General features: G+C 30.8%; 1 protein-coding gene across 1 annotated transcript; it reads right to left on the reverse strand.

Moving 5' to 3' along the window:
• Window positions 1–2,026: 2,026 nt before the first annotated feature.
• LOC114748962 (uncharacterized) lies at window positions 2,027–5,973 on the reverse strand. The gene is made up of 3 exons (XM_028937427.1): window positions 5,324–5,973; window positions 3,261–3,477; window positions 2,027–3,086 (listed from the first exon to the last, which is right to left on the reverse strand). The coding sequence occupies exons 1-3, from the start codon at window positions 5,540–5,542 to the stop codon at window positions 2,593–2,595; spliced, it is 930 nt and encodes a 309-aa protein (XP_028793260.1). The 5' UTR covers window positions 5,543–5,973; the 3' UTR covers window positions 2,027–2,592.
• Between the last annotated feature and the right edge of the window lie 13,349 nt (window positions 5,974–19,322).

The following is a 19,322-nucleotide window of genomic DNA, read 5'->3' on the forward strand; positions in this document are numbered from 1 at the left end:
ATGTGTTGTTTTTTTATTTAATACAAAAAGTTTAAATGAGTTGGGTCAGAACATGCCTCCAGGCTCAAAAAGCGCTTACAGAGATACTTACAGATTGCCCACTAACAAGGTCCTTACATCAACAGCGGGATTCGAACTCACGACCTTATGGGTTATGAGTCAACTCCTTACCAATTGGACCAACTCTTGTTGGTAAATACTCCTCCGGTCCTTAATATAAGATCCATTTAACTAATTTGATTAGATTAAGGAAGTTAGGTAAGTTAGTTAATTGTAATAAATATGACACGTTTTCCTAAAACACTATAATCATCTTCTCAATACCCCCTCTCCCTCTTCTACTTGATTATGGTTGAGGGAGTATCCATAGGGATAATTTAGAGATTATTGATAAATATGAAAAATGGGTCTTATATTTAAGACCAAAACTAAATCAATAATTGGGTCCTATATTAAGGACCGGAGGAGTACGTTGTTAAATCTTAAGTTAAACGTCTCTTCCAAAGATATGCAGATCAAGTGGGAATAAATGTAACCTTTCACATAATGCCCGTGAATATTTTGATTACAAAAGGAAAAATAAATAACTGAATGACTTAAAATAAAATTATACTAATTCAAGGGTTTTTCATTGAAATAAAATACTTAATAAACTTCCCTATGACGGAACTACAGCGTCACCTTGCGATCGTACAAATACTTGTAAATTTTATATTAATATATTGATATATTTATGATTAGTCATGCTTGACTAATTAGTCTAGTCAATATCCGGCCAAAAAAAAAAAAATAGTCCAGTGAATATTCATAAGGGCATTTTGGGAAGGACAAGGAAACGCAAGCAGAACTTTGTTGAATAGTCAAAACAATAAAAAAGTTCTACCAAGGATCTACTTTTCCTTTCCTTACTTTGTTTTTTTAATGCTACTACCTCTAATCCTAATTATAAGAATTAATTGACTAATTTGAAGAGATTAAGAAAGTAATTAGTTATTTGTCTTAAATAGGTGTTGTCTTTCCTAAAATATCCTTACTAATCAAGTGTATTGGCTAGAACTACTATTGTTAGAAGAACTATTTTGAAAAAAAAAAAGTATAAATATGAGAGAGAAAGTGAATTAGGGTTTTATATTTAGGATTAAAATAAAAATCAAATAAGATTTTATATTAAAGACCGGAAGTAGTATTATTGAATAGTATAAGTTTGACTGAGTCAAACAAACAGTGCACGGGAAATTCACAAAGAAAGTCAAATTTGAGCTTCATAATAAGAAAGTCAGCAATGATTGTAGAGAAAATTCAGAGGAAAGTACTTGAAACGATTCAAACAATATTTAAACATCCTGTATATCATAAAATATATGAAAATTTAAGCATGGTGCATTGGTGTAAGTAACAAAAATTTTAAAAAAAAAAATTACACAACTTTCTTTTGAACTTTTCTAAAATTACATGAACATTTACTCCATTTTCAAAACTTGGGAGGATTCCTCCCAAAAAATAAGAAATATATTGAGTAACCAAATAATTTGATAAAATAGAAGTAGGAATGTATGTAATACAAGTTTAGAAGTTTTTAAAAGTAGAAAAAGGTCCATATAATATACTCTTCTGGTCCTAAATATAAGACCTTTATATTTAGAACCGGAGGAGTAACAAAATTAAGCGAAGTTTGTAGCTAGGTTTGATTGACAAAACTTCAACTAGAGAAGCATTGGTTTAAATAATATTTTTTTTATTTGATAAAGATTATCCTTTTTTTCAGGCTTGGAGTGCAAAAATTTTTCACCTCTTCCAACAAATGTGTTCTTCAGGATTTAAATTTCTGTTTTTCTGTTTATAAAAGTAAAACTACTTATTGCCTCAATTAACAATAAGAAGTGATCGATTTAGAAACACATAAAAATACCAAAAGAAAAAATTAAAAGGGAAGCATTACCTTAACAAGCTTTTGTCTCAAAGCAAGGGAAATCCGCAATGATAGATACGAAACCTCAAATCAAACAAAAACAACAAAGTGGCTTTAAATTCTTCAAGACAAGAAAAAAGGATCAGTAAATTAGGGCATAAATACTGCCAGTAGCTTCATCTCATAAGGAAATTCTAATTCCAGCAAGATGACAGAATACATAATACAAATAATATCATAGCAGTAACACAACTTAGAAGACTACATCATCAAATATCAGTACATGCCTGTAACTCTCTTAATCATAAGAGTAAATAGAAAGACATGAAGATAACAAATAGTACCAAAAATTCCTTGACCACAAAATACAAGGCAAGGAATATTCAATAGGACAATAGCAATATTACAGACTCTAGGAAACGCGGTGCCGCAGCCAGTCACCGGGGCACCAAACTAAAAAAATGAAGGACACAAGAAGTGGGATGCATTGAACAAAAATTTATCACCATGGCATGGCTTATTGCAGCTTATGAAGCCTATATGAACCTGTTGAAGTGTTGTTTGTGAATAACACTTATTTGGTTTCTGAGGGGAAAAAAATCGTGAGGAAAGAAGAAAAAGCCGCAAAATCTTCAGTTTCTCTCTCTCTCTCTCTCTCTCTCTCAGGCCAAAATCTGTACATCTCAAAGATGCCTGAACTTGGAGTGCCTCCACCTGTCAGGCTTCATCATCCTCCTGTTATTTTCATTGTTTCTGGGTTTCAACATTCGCTCTACTTCCATTTCTGACTGAAGAGAAGACTGCAACTTCTTCAAAAGTCCGCAGCACTGCTCGTGGTTAAGGGAATTGTTATCGTTGTTTGTGTTATTGCCTTCTAAACGTATGTATCTTTGGTAAGGTGATTGCCACTTAGCTTGCAAATACGCTAATGATCTCCAAGGTGGAAGAGGCATAGAATTCTGCTTCAATGAAGATCTAGCAGCATCCGCCATTATTCCAAGAAACTGTTTCAGTCTGGAGAAGGAACCCACGTAAACAACTGGAAGAGAATTTAATATCCTTTCATATGAATCAACAGCTCTAGCTATTTCGAAGTGGCTCCGGAAATCTATATCAATAATCAAACGCTCAGAGGTTCCAAAATTATCATCAATCACATCAATATATTCATTGTCACCTGCGTAACAGTTGAAAGAGAAAAAACATCAGCTGGAAACACAAGCAAGATAATGTCAACTGCTTGTTTGAAACACACTAATTCTCGTTATTTTAATGGTCAAAAGCAATCGATTATGGATGCTCAGCAGAACAGGCAAAAGTAAGATATCATAAACATTGTTAGATCACATACCTCCAGGAACCTTGCCACTAGCCTGCCATTTGGAGGCACAAACACCAGCGTCATAGCCAGAAAGTCTCAGTAGCTTCACTAGATAGAACCTGATACAGCTGGCATAACATGGACTAGAATTGCTAGACCGAAGGTTGGCCTCGTTCATTGACAATATGAGAGAATGAACCACTGACAGTAAGTCACTCTCATACTGAACCGCTGAAAGCTTACCGATCTGTGCCATGACACATAACAGATAATCAGTGATCTTGTCAAAAAGCTTTTCCTTCTCTAGTTCCTATTTCTGTTCTTCATAAGAACACAACATGAGTTTATACAATTGTGGGGAAAGGGGAAAAGAAAGGAAATTCTAAAACCCACCACTCATACGTCCACTCAATCAATAGGAGAATAAAATAAGAAAAAGAAAAAACAGGGGAAAGGCATCAGCATGTTTGTTAAAACTCAAGTAGTTTGAGACACTCACTATAGTCCTGGACATCACACACAGGCAGGCCTCAAAAACCATGCATTTGAAACACTAGGTACTTGATATCACATGCTTATGCCCAGAAGTAATTCCGAAAAAGGATGGATTGGAACTTGAAACAATGGACAGTGAGAGTTAACATATAAGAAACGACTACTTCAAAAATCAAAAGAGCTCCACTCCCTATAATCTAACAGAAGCTAAGACGACACACTAGGAATTCAATACACATGTGAACACAGACTGCACAGACATCGTTATCCCACTACCCCTTAAAACAAAAACATACAGACAGATATATGATAATGAATACCAAGATGCAACGTATTCAGTTAGCCAGATTTTATAGATTGTTGTCAATCCTCAGCCTATAGCTACATGACTCATGACTCATGACACTCCCCTCCCCTGTTCCACTGATTTACACAAGTCATCAAAGCGCAACATTGAAAACTTTAGCTCCCTAAACGCTATTACAAATGGAGAAGAGAATATAGGTAAAGAAGAAAATTTAAGCTCTGACAATTTCTTCATTGCAAAAAAAAATAAAAATAAAAATAAAAATAAAGCACGATTTGTCACTTTTGACCCCCTCTTATGCATGCTGAGGGGAAGTGCCTATTGAAATGTCCATTTATATACCCTATATGATGCTTCACCCAACATAAAAAAGCATACCAAAGCATTACAATGAAACTCGAGATATATTAAAATCTTCTATGCTCAATAAAGTGTCTTCTGAAATATGAAGACCTAGTACAACAAATAAAACAGGTTGTGTATGGAAATTAAGAAGTAGATTCTCAAATTCAACCAACATTATTTAGCATTAGGAAAGGCATGCTAAATAGGTGAGATCCTATATAGCAAACTGAGTGACGTTTCAAACATATACTGTGCAAGAATGGAGCAGACCAGTCTAAATCTCTTCACATGATCAAATATTCTATGTTCAATTCCTGCAATCACTAGTCTCCATAAACAGACAACATATTCAAGTTATAATAGCAAACAACATATAAGAACACAAAAACAAACCAAGGGTAGTCACTAGCAAATTAAAATCAAACGACAGGTGATACATAATTCAGCTATACATTAGGCCATAAAACTTTAGATTACAAGAGGAAATCATAAACAACTAAAGTAAAAACCGCCATAAAAAAAATAAATATGCCTGTAAGATGAGAGCTTCCACAATAATAAAATGTTGCATCATCCAGACAAAGTCTACATATCTAAATAACTTGGATCAGACCACGCTCCAAATTATGATGTTATAGAAGGTCAGACAATATAAACCAAATTTAAGGTAGTAATTGCAAGATGGAAAAAGGTAGATGTAATTGTGCCTACCACCAACAGCAATGACTTTGTTTGAACACACACACACAAACAATATACAATGGTCAATACTTTGTCCTCCAGGGTGATCTTACCAACTAGTTGATCCTTGGGTAAGAATACCAATATATTTCTCTAGGCGAATAGACATATATTTCAGATTCAAAAGCTTCAAGAAGAATATATTTCTCCTGCCAACAAGAGCAATACTAAAAAATGTTCCTCTTAAAGTAATGATGAGCTTTACCTGAATTTTTTCCGCAAGTTGAGCAAAGTCAGAGAGGCCAGAATCGCTATCACTGCTACACCAAGACTCTGCGCCACTACTACCATTCTCCAAGAAGTCACTGACCATCATCGCCAAATCGTGTTCGCTCTCATGGCTGAACCCACCTCCGATCTGGCTCACCCCACCAACGCCCACAAGACCCCATAAATTCGCGGCGGCTACAACCCTGCAATCCATCCTTCCGCCGCTAACGGAGTCGCTTCACTTCACCAACCACAATCAAACGGCACCGTCAAACAACAATCACACCCAAAGGCACGCAACAAAAGCCGCGCTCATACACGTCCTCCCCAACCGACCCGAAAATTCTGTCGTCCAGAATTGCCTTCCTCAAATTCAAAACCCAATTGATAAAAAATAATCGAATCCGCTTCAAATTAAGCTGAATTCAAAAGGATCCTTCTAGTTTCCAAGGACTTTTAATTCTGCAAATTTTTTTTTTAAAAAGAAACTCAAACTTCTGAATTATGTATATTTGTCTTCGCGAGACTCAACAAAATCGCTAGAGCTTATTAACCATGATGGCCTTTCGATCCAGAGGAAACAACAAGAGAAGGAAGAAGAAGAAGAAAAGAATCGGAAGAAAGAAAAAAGCTTCTCCTGCAGAATCCAAAAAGAAGGAAGGAAGGCGAATTTGCTGGAGAAAGAAACCAAATAAATAAAAAAGCTGTTGAGGGAGAAGAGTGAAATTACGATTATAACCTCAGAGAAATTTGGATTTGCGGTCCCTTTCTTGGCTCAACGGAAATGGAGAGGAAATGGATAAGGCAAAAGGTGAGGAGGATTCGATGGAACAGACGACAGAGAAGGGAATATTCTTTGGTATAATATCTGTTTCATGTGCTGGATTTAGTTTTCTGAACTAACTTTTCTTCACCAACATTACTGTATTTTTTTTTTTAATATCTCAGTTATTTGCTTTTTCTTTTTTTTGAAAAATTCAAATTTCTAAATTGGGAATTTCTTATCCAGGGGGTAGAATCTATTTATCATCTCCAGCTTCACTTTTTTTTTATAATTTACATATTGAATTTACGAGGGATTTTCACTTGGGGCATCTAATTCTAATAATTAGAATTAAGATTCCGTTGGAAATAAAGATCAGGTTATTTTTAATTTTGTATAATATTTGTAATTTTTTTTACAAGTTATTCCGTAATAAATATTTTTTATTCAATAAAAATATTTTTTAATTATCATATTTGTTTTGTATTTTCAGATTAAAAATATAAGATCTGAGAGTCGATTATACTTTTTATGAGAAAATTAATGAATTTTAAAAAATGAGATAAGTAAATTAAACTATTTCTTTTAAATTCTTCATAGTATGATAAGTTGGATTCCGAATCCATCCACTAATCCGGCCATAATATGATAATATAAGAACTAAAAAATTAATTTATAAATATTAAAAAAATTAGTTAAGTAAATCATTTATAATAAATATACATTGCCTTTCTAAAATATTCATAATAATTGTATACATTGAAACTACCATTTGATGAATGTGTAATTAATATAAAAATTACTTATGAGCAAAATAGATAATATAAAAGACAAAATGAATTAAGATCTTATATTTAAGATTAAATTAAATCTATAACTAGTTCTTCTATGTGAAAAAGTGTATTTGATCTGTATTTCATGGGAGCTCCTAACTTAAATATGTGTTACTTCACATCGGAGGTTAATTATAACTAAATTCCAAAAAATTCGAGAGTACTTTTCACCATTTTATGGACTTTATCCATAAGTAAGCCTGATAATCAAAATGTTACTGGTAATTTTGCCATAAATAAATTAACTTTTATATTATAAAAATTGTTTATATCTTAATAATAATGTATTTCAATTTATAGTATATATAATCACATGACTTAATTTTGTTCCCAAATAGTATTTTCAAACTTTTCAATAAGAAAGGAAAAAAAATAATATTTTCATATTCTAATTCCAATATATGTTCTCTGCGATGAAAACTAGTCTAATCTAATTTTAGAATATTTAGGAATTCATTCATGAAAAATGTGAGAAATTTGACAATATAAGCAGCCTTCTGAAATTATTTAGGACAAAACATAACATTTTAAACTTTTATACCTTACACTTAATTATTCTATAAATACTACTAGCCAAAAGAATTAACTATTCTATAAATACATAGGTTTTTAACAACTCAAAAAAATTGAAAAATATGAAACGAGCTAATTCATTGATTTTTTTTTCCTGATGGATAGAAGACAAAAAGTGGTTAGAACTCCTCTAGTTCTATTTACAGGAAAAAGAGAGAAGAAAATTTTGGATCCTATTTATAAGTCAGAAAGAAAATTTTTCTATATGAATATATAGTTTTACCATTTATTTAATTTTGTGCTGATTTTGTTTAAATAAAGCATAATATATATTAAATAGAGATAAAGTTGAAAAGTTGTTAAATTTTAAATAAGAGTTAATAAAATTTAAGATTTTTCTTGACGTGTATCAAATAAGGAGCAGATCCTCTCATCAGTGATTTTCTCCTCATCCCTCATTATCTCTAAATCTCATCCATCCAATAGATCTGAGAGTTAAAAATGCACTATAACACCAGGCTATTAAAAATGAATCTTCACTATCCAAGTGTTGTGATCCTGACCGCAAATTTTCACCTCTAATACTTCCTAATTTCAGTTTGGCGGGAAACATAATTCCCATCATTCCATTGTCGACTTTGGAGAGAGTTTCGACGTGCATTGTCATTTTGCTGACTTCATTGCATAAAATAGATATTTGGTGGCTTTATCTTCATTCCAAGAGGGGTAAGACAAAAATATCTCTCTGTTTTTTTTTTCGTTTAACAATAGATAGTATCTTTTTTAAAAGCAAACTTATCTCTATTTAGAATTTTTTTTCCCATTTTGTTGTATCTATTATAAAATTTCTTTGCATGTGTGTTTTTTTTTGGATGTGAATCGTGGCTTTATATGTTTTATTTGTTAAGATGTTTTTAAATTTATATAGTTTCAAATTTTATTAGAAGTTTTTATTATATGTTTTGCACGGATTTATTTTGCAGGTTTGAATCTATGTAAACTGATTTGACTCTTAGATTGGAGGAAGAATTTGATCATTTATAGGAGGCATAGAAGTTTTGGAATGAATATACCTGTAAAGTAGGCTTTAGTGCAAGAAAAAATGGTGAGTAGCAAGATGCTTTAAGAAAGAATTTGATAAGATTACGAAGAATTTGATAAGATTACAACTCCATCCTGTACAAAAGGGCAAAAATATAGAGGAAGAGTTGTGAAATTCATACCCAACCCATAAGATGCTTTAAGTACAGCAATGGAGATCTTCTCATTGTGCCTTATGGTGAGTAATGACAGAGCTCCTATTTGCATCTTGATGCTGCTTGAACTTCGATCAAAGTACGGGAAGAAGAATCATTACTGCTACTGCTAGGGATTGGCAGAATTTGAAACTGAATGGACAATCAAGATTATAACAGAACGGACGGTTTAGATGTGATTTTAAAAGTCCCATGACATGTCGCATTTTTAGTTCCCAAACCTATTGGATGGATGAGATTTAGAGATGATGAGGGATGAGGAGAAAATCGTGGATGAGAGGATCTGCTCCCGTACCAAATATGTTGAAAGTTGAAAGTGACGTATACATCCTATTAATTTTAATATCTAAGGATGACATGTGATATCAAAATATACTACAATGCCATGTCGTCACATTATTTTATATAGTGTTTTTTTAATGAATATCAATATTTAATTAATGTGATAACAACATCTAAGAATTTAAGACACACTCCACCAAACAGAAAATTACCAAACTCGTAATTAAGCGTAAACTGTGAAACCAAAGTCGGAAACACTGGGCATTTATTGCAGAAGTTGCAAACTTCAAAGCGCTGGTGAAATTGGAAATAAGATAATGAGGGGAGGGCACTGTGGTAATTTGAGAAGAACAGGGAGGAGGATGTGTTTTCGTGTGGACCAAGTCACTTTAAAAGATGTTGAAATTTGAAATATGAAGCCAAACGGAAAATTCCATTAAAGCGAATAGAAAATAATAAAGACAAAGCGAGAAACTACGCGTAACGATCGGTTCTTCCTCCAGCTCATTCACGTGTTTGCTTCTGCTATTTATTTGGCATCTAAAATTATTATTGCTATTATTATTAAATAGAAAAATGAAACTCTTTCTCCTCAAGAGTTTCACCCAATTCGCACCCAATCTCAGTTTAGAAAGTAATAGTTAAAAGAATAAAAATTCATTTTAGATGAGATTTATTTAATGTCGTATAATACCCAACATTTGAGGACTATTTATTTAATATTGTGAAAAAAGCAATAATATAATATAATTATTTATATATATTTATGTAATAACAATATTTATTATAATAATTTTGGATATACATGTCATTATAATAATATTTATTATGAAGTAGATTTTTCCCAATTTTTTTTAAACTACTATTGCAAGCTGTTCCGATTTTAGTAGTTTGCTTTTTCAAGTGAGGATCCTCTTCCATCCTCAGAACATTAGTTTTCAGCATTTAATATGTTTTTCTCTGTATCCTCAAAGGGTAAGATGCATCCAGCATGCGAAAATATTTTTTCAGGTGTATCCCAATATCTTAAAATATTTTGTATTACATCTATCATTTTGCAATATTTTTTAAGTATTTTTTAGTATTCTAAAATATTTTTTTCAAGTGCGTCTAACATTTTCAGTATTTTTTTAGTGCATTAAATATCTTAAAGCATTTTTTTTAATTGCAACACCAAGACAAAAAACATTCAACACATGAAAAATATTTTAAAGTCCTAGATGCAATATAAAATATTTTAGAATATTTGATGTGCGGGAGAAAATATTTCAAGTTAGCTGCTTAACCCTATCCTCAAATATCTGGCAACACATCGTGATCACAAGGGCGATCAAAGATTTCAGAAGCTATGACCGGCGGGTTAATTTGGGCTGTGGATCAATAAAGAGAAACCAGATAAGTAGGGTTGGAAAATGGAGATGTTGTACCACTGACCATTTACTGAGAGCTGATAACAACGATTCCTCTTATAACACATACTTTCTCACAGAGGATGTTACTCTGTTGATCCTATTTATAAAGTATTTTTAATATGTTTTATATATATCAAGAAAAACTTTAAACTGCATTAACTCTTCATTAAAATATAATAATTTTTCAACTTTATCCCTATTTAATACATACACCTTTAAAAAAAATAACTATCTGTATTATAATAAATGAAGGACAATATAGTACATTCATGATAAAAATTTAATGAAGTGATTTATAAATAGGAAAAAAAACTTTATCTCTCTACCCTATAAATAAGACCAGAGGAGTATGTTGATATATCATAAGAGAATTATACTTCTTCTGATTTTAATTATAAGACTTTGTTTGTAAACTATAAACGAGATCTTATAATTAAGGTAGGAGGTAGTATTAACTAACTATGGAAAGTGAAATTGATATGTTGAAAGGTTATATTTGGACCGAATTGATTATAGGATGACTGAATTGGAAGCTTAAAAACTCTTCCAAGTTTCAATAAACAACAACAATCTTTTTCCCATCCATAAGACCTTTTACTAAAACATCAGCAAAAGAGATATGATATGCTTTTGCAGTTCCAAATTATAAATGTTGTATAACACCCTATCTAGAAACTTGTCATACTTAATACAATATAGGGATGTCAACACCATTACCATGGTAATTTAAAAAAAAAAAAGGGTTACAAACTTCATTTCAAAATTTCCTTACTTATTGTCATATAACCATGATATAAAAGAATAAGACAAACAGTTAGTAGTATAACATATCATGGTTATAAAAGGATGATACTTACCCATTATGCATAACCATGTTAGGAAAGGATTATACCCCTAACATGGTTATAAAAATCCTTTCATATACTTGATTGACACAATTTGTCATAAATAATCTAATAAAATTAAGTTTAACTCATTTCAAAGACATCCTCATAAATGTATAGTCATAAATGTTTCAACATTCAAAATATATAAGAGATGCATAATGATATCCTAGGTGGCAAATAACTAATGACTAAACATAACTAGAGTTCGAAGTGCGATCACCAATGAAGGTGACCTCACACCTTTGGTTCCTTCTCCGCCGCGGCTCCTCTGTTACACTTACCTGAAAATTGTAGATATAACAGAATGAGACTACTGTCTCAGTAACAAAAATTCCTACCCACCTCACCTACCAACACCCCCAAGAGAAGCCAAGTAGGACTAACAATTAAGATAATCATTAAATACGTTACTATCACATAACAGATACCAAATATCATAAACATATAAGCTAAAGGAAAATATCAACATATGTGCTTGCTTTACTCATCATTTATTATCATTATTCATCATTTGATTCCTGCCTTATATCCTCCTTATACCTATCGACTTGAACCCATGGGCTAAGTCTTGATCATATGACTGATGACTTTCACGAGCTTCCCACACATGTGATGCAGACTGGCTAAAGTCGGCAGAGCACACGCAGGCCATGGATTCCTCCAGAAAAGGGGGATTCTGCCCCAATGGGTTTACTGCCCATTCTCCTGACGAGGATGCTGCCTTCAAGGGATACTGTCCCGGGATATTCCTGGAGTATCTCAAATGAAGGGATACTACCCTCTCTAATAGGTTAACTATAGTGCGCGCTATGGAAGCAAACCACGTGGTAATATATGTATATCAAGCTCCATCGCTACACCTCTTCCCGAATGTTAAACTAATTAATCATAGTCATCACAATTTTCAATTCTCATCAGGTATCTCAAGAACATGTATCTTAAGAGATTCAAAATATACATCAACCATATAAGATACTTAATATCATACCATATAATAGTATTCTTAGATAATCAAGAGCATAAACATATCATTCTAGAAGCTCATGCTAACATATAAAACTCAATCAAATAAAATAGCAGCTTGGATAATTTGTCTTGGGGAACAAATAACCTTTTGCCACAACAAACTGCACAATACATCCCAAGTCCACAATTTCATCCAAAAATCACTCATCAGGCTCCTATCCAGTCCTAAAGTTGTAGCAATTGATTTATTTTTCACAAAGCACTCCCATAAAGCAACTTCCAAATGTCTATAAAGTTTTCTCATAGTTTCAAAACAGTTTTCCTATTCCATATTATTTAAACCTATCCTAAAGAGTTCAATTTAATTAAAAATCCTCTTAGAGAAACTAGTAAGAGAAAATAAGTAAGAATTCACGTTACCTGGTGTTCAACAAGTACTTACAAGTTAAAGATTCAGACCCTAAACTGGGGGTTGTCAAACCAAATATCATACCTACAAACAGAAAATATACGTTACTACGATATTTTATGGGTAAGCTACGTATTAAATTTTAACCCATAACTCCCTCTTTAAGGTTTCCAAATTGTTATTCAGAATTCTAGCCTGTAAAATTTTTCTAAGATCTGGAGTAAGAATACAGATACTATGCTTTAGATTCAATTCTTAAGTTTCTTTAACTTATATTATCTTTAAATTTCTGAATTATATCATTCTAATTGATTCATAACCCAAATAGGAAATTCTCAATTTATAGTCTATGTTCTATTTTTGAAAAATTTAGAGAAACGTATTTAATATGAGTTAAATTATTCTCACTACATACGTTTAGTTATTAATCTAACCATTAAAATTAACTTATTAGATATCTTGAGTCTATTCTCCAAAATTTGGCTCAATCTAACGGTGAACAAATGTAATAATAATACTTTACTACTCAAGATCCTATCTATAATATATGGAAAAAAAAAAAAGAGTTTAATACATATCTAATAAATCATACCTCAGAAATTGAACCACTAATCCAACAGTTGAAATTGACGAGTTAGATGTCTCAGACTGGAAGACCAAATTTCAGCCCGCTCCAACGATTTACAAACTTACACACAACACTTTACTGAGACAGTCTCAGTTTTATGCGAAAATATTTAACTTATTCTTAATTCTTCCCTACTACCACCTATTTATAAGCTCATAGAGTCCCATCTTCATATTATTTAGTCGATGTGGGACTTCTTGACTTTTTTGTTTTATTTATCGATTCATATATAAATAGTTATATATATACACATACATATGATCATAAATATTTTAATTGTTTATATATATTTAACCATTATTATGTCAATAAATATTTACTCACAGATTTACTTAAGATTTACTTAAGTCGTAGAAATTAAAAAATAGGATGTTACATGTTGTCTGTGTTATTCATCAATAGCATCAATCGGTTAAATTCTTGGCATGCATTTGATTAATTACTAGGAGCAAAGGGTGAAAGTGCACGTGAATAGACAAACAAGTGATAACATATTGATTATAAATTATTGAACCCTCATTATTGTATGATATTTCACATTTCTTGATAATTTTATCATTATTCTGGTATCAAAATCTTTTCATTCAAAGAATCTTCATTAACAAAAATTGAATACGTGTACCAAGCAATAATTTAGCAACATGACTCATACAGAAAGCTTTAGAAAATTAATGATAAAATGATTGTTTAAGAAACTATTAAGATGATGAAATTCACTTTGATTACAAACTAATTAAAGCAAGAAACCATTAGGAGATACAAAAATATTAAGCATTAATGCTATTGGATAAAAGTATGATTTAAGTAATTTTAAGTGTATGTAGGTTTTTTATATATTAATATGTGATTATATCTGTGAAATATATTCATATATTGATTATCTAACAAACCATATTTCATATAAAATGATAATCCCACATCTGGCAATGTTGTTTGAACATAAGTATTTCATGTAACATGATAATCTCACATTTGATAATGTTCTTTAAACATAAGTAGTACCAGGAGGATTAACAGAGAGTATTAGATCGAGTCAGAATAAAACCACATTTTAATGAAATTTTGCAACCATTAATTGTAGCTAAACTTTCACAACTTCAAATGAACTTGTGTAGTGTGCTTGTATTCATGTGTACTTGTATGTTTTTATTCAACTTTTAGTTTTTAGTTTGTTAATCTATGTATGTGATGTAAGTAAAATAAAGTTCTTCAATTTTATGGTTTTGGAAATGAAATTCTAACTATATCTATTGATGGGATATATATATATATATATATATATATATATAAGGGAAATAATAAAACAATCATTATTTAGTGAGGCAAAAGTAAAAAGATTTTAGTATTCATCCATTCTTCTACACCCTTATTTGAATTTGGAAGGTGAATGATAGAAATAGAACAATAATTCATTTTATAATTTTGTACTATTGTGCAAAGATTTCGAACATTATTCGTGATGTTGGTCCAATCAAAAATGTTATATTGACATTTACAGACACATAAGATGAAAATGATATAATATCACTACCAATATTTCTAAGATGGTGATGAGGGTGGCTTTTGAAATGATATCTGAGCTCGTATAGTTTGAGTTTTTTTATCATGCTTTTTTATGTGATTAAGTTTAGATTTTCTTACATTTTTTTAAAATATTTGAATTCACAATTCATAGTCATACTAGCTTGAACCCATGCCATGTGATTTAGTGAAAGCACATAACCCATTAAGACACGAGTGAGCTAGTAAATAAACTAAATATTTGAATTCAAATAGCTTGAAATCATAAAATTTTTAATACTAGGTATATGCATTTACTTTAATTTATAAATATGTATCATTTTCTATATCATTTTTTAATATATCAAGAGTTGAAGAAGAATATGTTACTATTACATACTAAAAAAAAAATTGGGAAGGTTTAACTACTCAACAGTTATTCAGTATAAAGCATGCAACAAAATGAATACACATAACTACAAATTTTTTTATAATTGTTTCAACACATATTATCAATGCAATATTTACAATTACATACAATATAACAAATGATGTCTATCATTTATTATTTATAACATTTGATGCTATTAATCTATTATAGTCTTTGGCCTAATGGTTCTAATACCACTTATTGGGTTTATGTAATTAATTCTATCACATGTGATATTATTATAATTTGAATTTAATACCTCTTATTGGGACTATCAATACCATTTGATGGGTGGACAGTTACTTGTATAAAATTATCTAAAGAATGAACAATTACTTATCTAAAATTATCTAACAATATTATTAAAAAATATATAATTACTTAGAAATGAAAATGAAAACAATATAAATGAAGTAGATATTTCAATTTTTAACAATATAAAAAGAATTTTTTTTTGGACTAATCTACCAATATCTAGTGCTAACAAAGAAAATCTTAAACAATAGTACGTACATAAATATTTAGTTTGGGCTAAAAGGGAGACAATCCTCCATGTGATTACCTAATTATACTAAGATAATTTTGTTTTGTTGCCATTGAACTACTTACGTATGAATGAAATAAATAACTATTTAAAATTAATAAACATGAATAGCAATACTTTTATTTATCTTTAATATAGAATTTAGTATGAAGATTATTCGTATAATGGAAGAAAAGAATCTAAGCTTATGGACAAAAAAAAGCCACCACCTATGATTCACTCCACTTGATATTATTGTTTTACAAGGAAAAGTTGAAATGGCATAATATCTTTATCAGAAAAAACATTGAATTTGAATATGGAAATGATATCTTGAAGTCACTGTTATTCCTCTATGTTAGTATCAAGATCTATGCTAAGTTAACACACATATTTATAACTTATAGTGCATCATGTTATCTTACAGAAAAATGTAGCAAAATGAATATCCATAATCATAATTTTTTGAATAATTGTTTCAATACATATTATTAGCATAGTATTTACAATTACATTTAATATAAATGATATCTAGCATGTGAAATGGCACAACATCTTTACCAAAGAAAAAATTGAATTTGAATATGGAGATGATATTTTGAAGTCACCGTTATTCTTCTATGTCATTGTTGCGATCTATGATAAGTTAATACACATACTTATAACTCATAGTGAGTCATGCTATCTTACAGAAAAATGCAGTAAAATAAATATCCATAATAATAAATTTTTGAATAATTTTTTTAACACATCTTATTAGCATAGTATTTGTGGTTGCATTTAATATAACAAATGATATCTAGTACTTTTTAAACTTATAACATTTGATATTATTAAATTATTACAGTTTTTGGCTTAGTGGTTATGATATCACTTATTAGGTTTGTATGATTTTATCACATGTGACATTATCGTAATTTGATTTCGATACCACTTATTGAGACTTCTGATACCTTTTAATAGTTGTATATTACTTGTCTAAAATTATCTGAGTAATGTCTTATCTAAAACTATCTAATGATATTATTAAAAAATATATAATTACTTAAAAATAAAAATGATAAAAAAAACATATAAATAAAGTATATATTTCAATTTTCAAGAATATAAACAAATCTATTTCTTTTGGGATTAATCAACCAATATCTAGTGATAACGAAGAAAGTCTTAAACAACAATAAGTATGTAAGAATATAGTTTAGACTAGCTTAAAAAATCTGATAGAGATAATACTCTGTGTGATTACCCAATCAAACTAGGATGATTTTGTAAGGCTGCTATTAAACAACCTACATATGAATAAAATAAATAAATATTTAAAATTGATAGATATTAATGAAATAAATAACTATTTGAAATTAATTGACATGAATAGAAACCCTTTTATTTATCTTTGATCTAAAATTTAGTATGAAAATTGTTCGTATAATAGAAAAAAAGAATCCAGGCTTATGAATAAAAAAGGTCACCATCTATGATTCACTCCACTTTATATTGCTGTTTTAGAAGGAAAAGTTAAAATGGTATAATATCTTTACGAGAAAAAAATATTGAATTTGAATATGAAGATGATATCATGAACTCATTGTTATTCTTCTATGTCAGTATCGGGACTTATAGTAAGTTAACACACATACTTATAACTCATAGTGCGTCATGCAATCTTATAAAAAAATGTAGCAAAATAAATACCCATAATCATAAGTTTTTGAATAATTATTTCAACACATATTATTAGAGTAATATTTGCAGTTACATTTAATATAACAAATGATATCTAGCATTTTTTACACTCATACTATTTGATACTATTAGACTATTATAGTTTTTGGCCTTATGATTTTGATACCACTTGTTGGGTTTGTGTGATTTCATCATATGTGACATTATTATAATTTGATTTAATATCACTTATTGGGACTTCTGATACCATTTAATAAGTGCACATTTGTAACATCCTAATTTTAATCTCTAAGACTTAAGTAAATTTGTGAGTAAATATTTATTGACATCACTTTAATAGTGGTTAATTATATATAAATAATTAAAATATTTATGATTATATGTGTGTGTATATATAAAACTATTTATATATGAACTGATAAATAAAACAAAAAGGTTAAGAAGTCCCACATCGACTAAATGATATGAAGATGGGACTCTATGAGCCTATAAATAGGTGGTAGTAGGGAAGAATTAAGAAGAAGTTAAATATTTTCGCACAAAACTGAGACTGTCTCAGTAAAGTGCCATGTACAAGTCCGTAAACCGTTGGATCAGGCCAAAATTTGGTCTTCCAGTTCGAGACATCTATTTCGTCAATTTCAACGATTGGATTAGTGGTTTAATATCTGAGATATGACAATTGGTTTGACGATCCCAAGTTTATGGTCTTAATCTTTAACTTGTAAGCACTTGTTGGACACCAGGTAACGTGAATTCTTACTTGTTTTCTCCTATCGATTCCTCTAAGAGGAGTTTTTAATTAAATTGAACCCTTTAGGATAGGTTTGAATAATATAGAATAGAAAAGTTGTTTTGAAACTATCAGAAAACTTTATAGACATTTGGAAGTTGCTTAATGGGAGTGATTTGTGAAAAATGAATGAATTGCTATAACTTTAGGACTGGATAGGAGCCTGATGAGTGATTTTTGGATGAAATTGTGGACTTGGAATGTAATGTATAATCTGTTGTGGCGAAAGGTTATTTGTTCACTAAGGCGATTTATCCAAGCTGCTATTTTATTTGATCGTGTTTTATATGTTAGCATGAGCTTCTGGAATGATATGTTTATGCCCTTGATTATCTAAGAATACTATTGTATGGTATGATATTAAGTATCTTATATAGTTAATGTATGTTTTGAATCTCTTAAGATACATGTTCTTGAGATACCTGATGAGAATTTAGAGCTGTCATGATTGTGATCAATTCGTTTAATATTCGGGGAGAGGTGTGGTGATAGAGCCTGATATACATATATTACCACATGGTTTGCCTCCATAGCGCGCACTATGGTTGGCCTATTAGAGAGGGCAGTATCCCCTCATTTGCGACACTCCAGAAGTATCCCGGGTAGTATCTCCCGAGGGCAGCATCCCCGTCAGGATACTGGACAGTAAACCCATTGGGGCAGAATCCCCCTTTTCTGGAGGAACCCATGGCCTGCGTGTGCTCTGCCGACTTTGGCCGGTCCGCATCACACGCGTGGGAAGCTCGTCAGAGTCATCAGTCACATGATTAAGACTTAGCCCATGGGTTCAAGTCGGTGGGTATAAGGAGGATATAAGGGAGGAATCGAATGATGAATAATGATAATGAATGATGAGTAAAGCAAGCACATATGTTGATATTTTCTTTTAGCTTATATGTTTATGATATTTGGTATCTATTATGTGATAGTAACATATTTAATGATTATCTTAATTGTTAGTCCCACTTGGCGCCTCTTAGGGGTGCTGGTAGGTGAGGTAGGTAGGAGTTTTCGTTACTGAGACGGTAGTCTCATTCCGTTACATCTACAATTTTTAGATAAGCATAACAGAGGAGTCACAGCGGGGAAGGAATCGGAGGTATGAGGTCACCTTCA

Source organism: Neltuma alba, unplaced genomic scaffold, assembly GCF_004799145.2.
Source record: "Neltuma alba isolate B1F8T4 unplaced genomic scaffold, ASM479914v2 tig00005878_pilon, whole genome shotgun sequence".
Lineage (NCBI taxonomy): Eukaryota > Viridiplantae > Streptophyta > Magnoliopsida > Fabales > Fabaceae > Neltuma > Neltuma alba.

Coding starts and splice junctions, on each gene's coding strand:
- LOC114748962 (XM_028937427.1), bottom strand. CDS start 5,542: ATGGATTGCAGGGTTGTAGCCGCCGCGAATTTATGGGGTCTTGTGGGC. Junction 3,478..5,323: donor AACTTGCGGAAAAAATTCAG/GTAAAGCTCATC, acceptor GTCATGGCACAG/ATCGGTAAGCTTTCAGCGGT. Junction 3,087..3,260: donor TAGTGGCAAGGTTCCTGGAG/GTATGTGATCTA, acceptor ACTGTTACGCAG/GTGACAATGAATATATTGAT.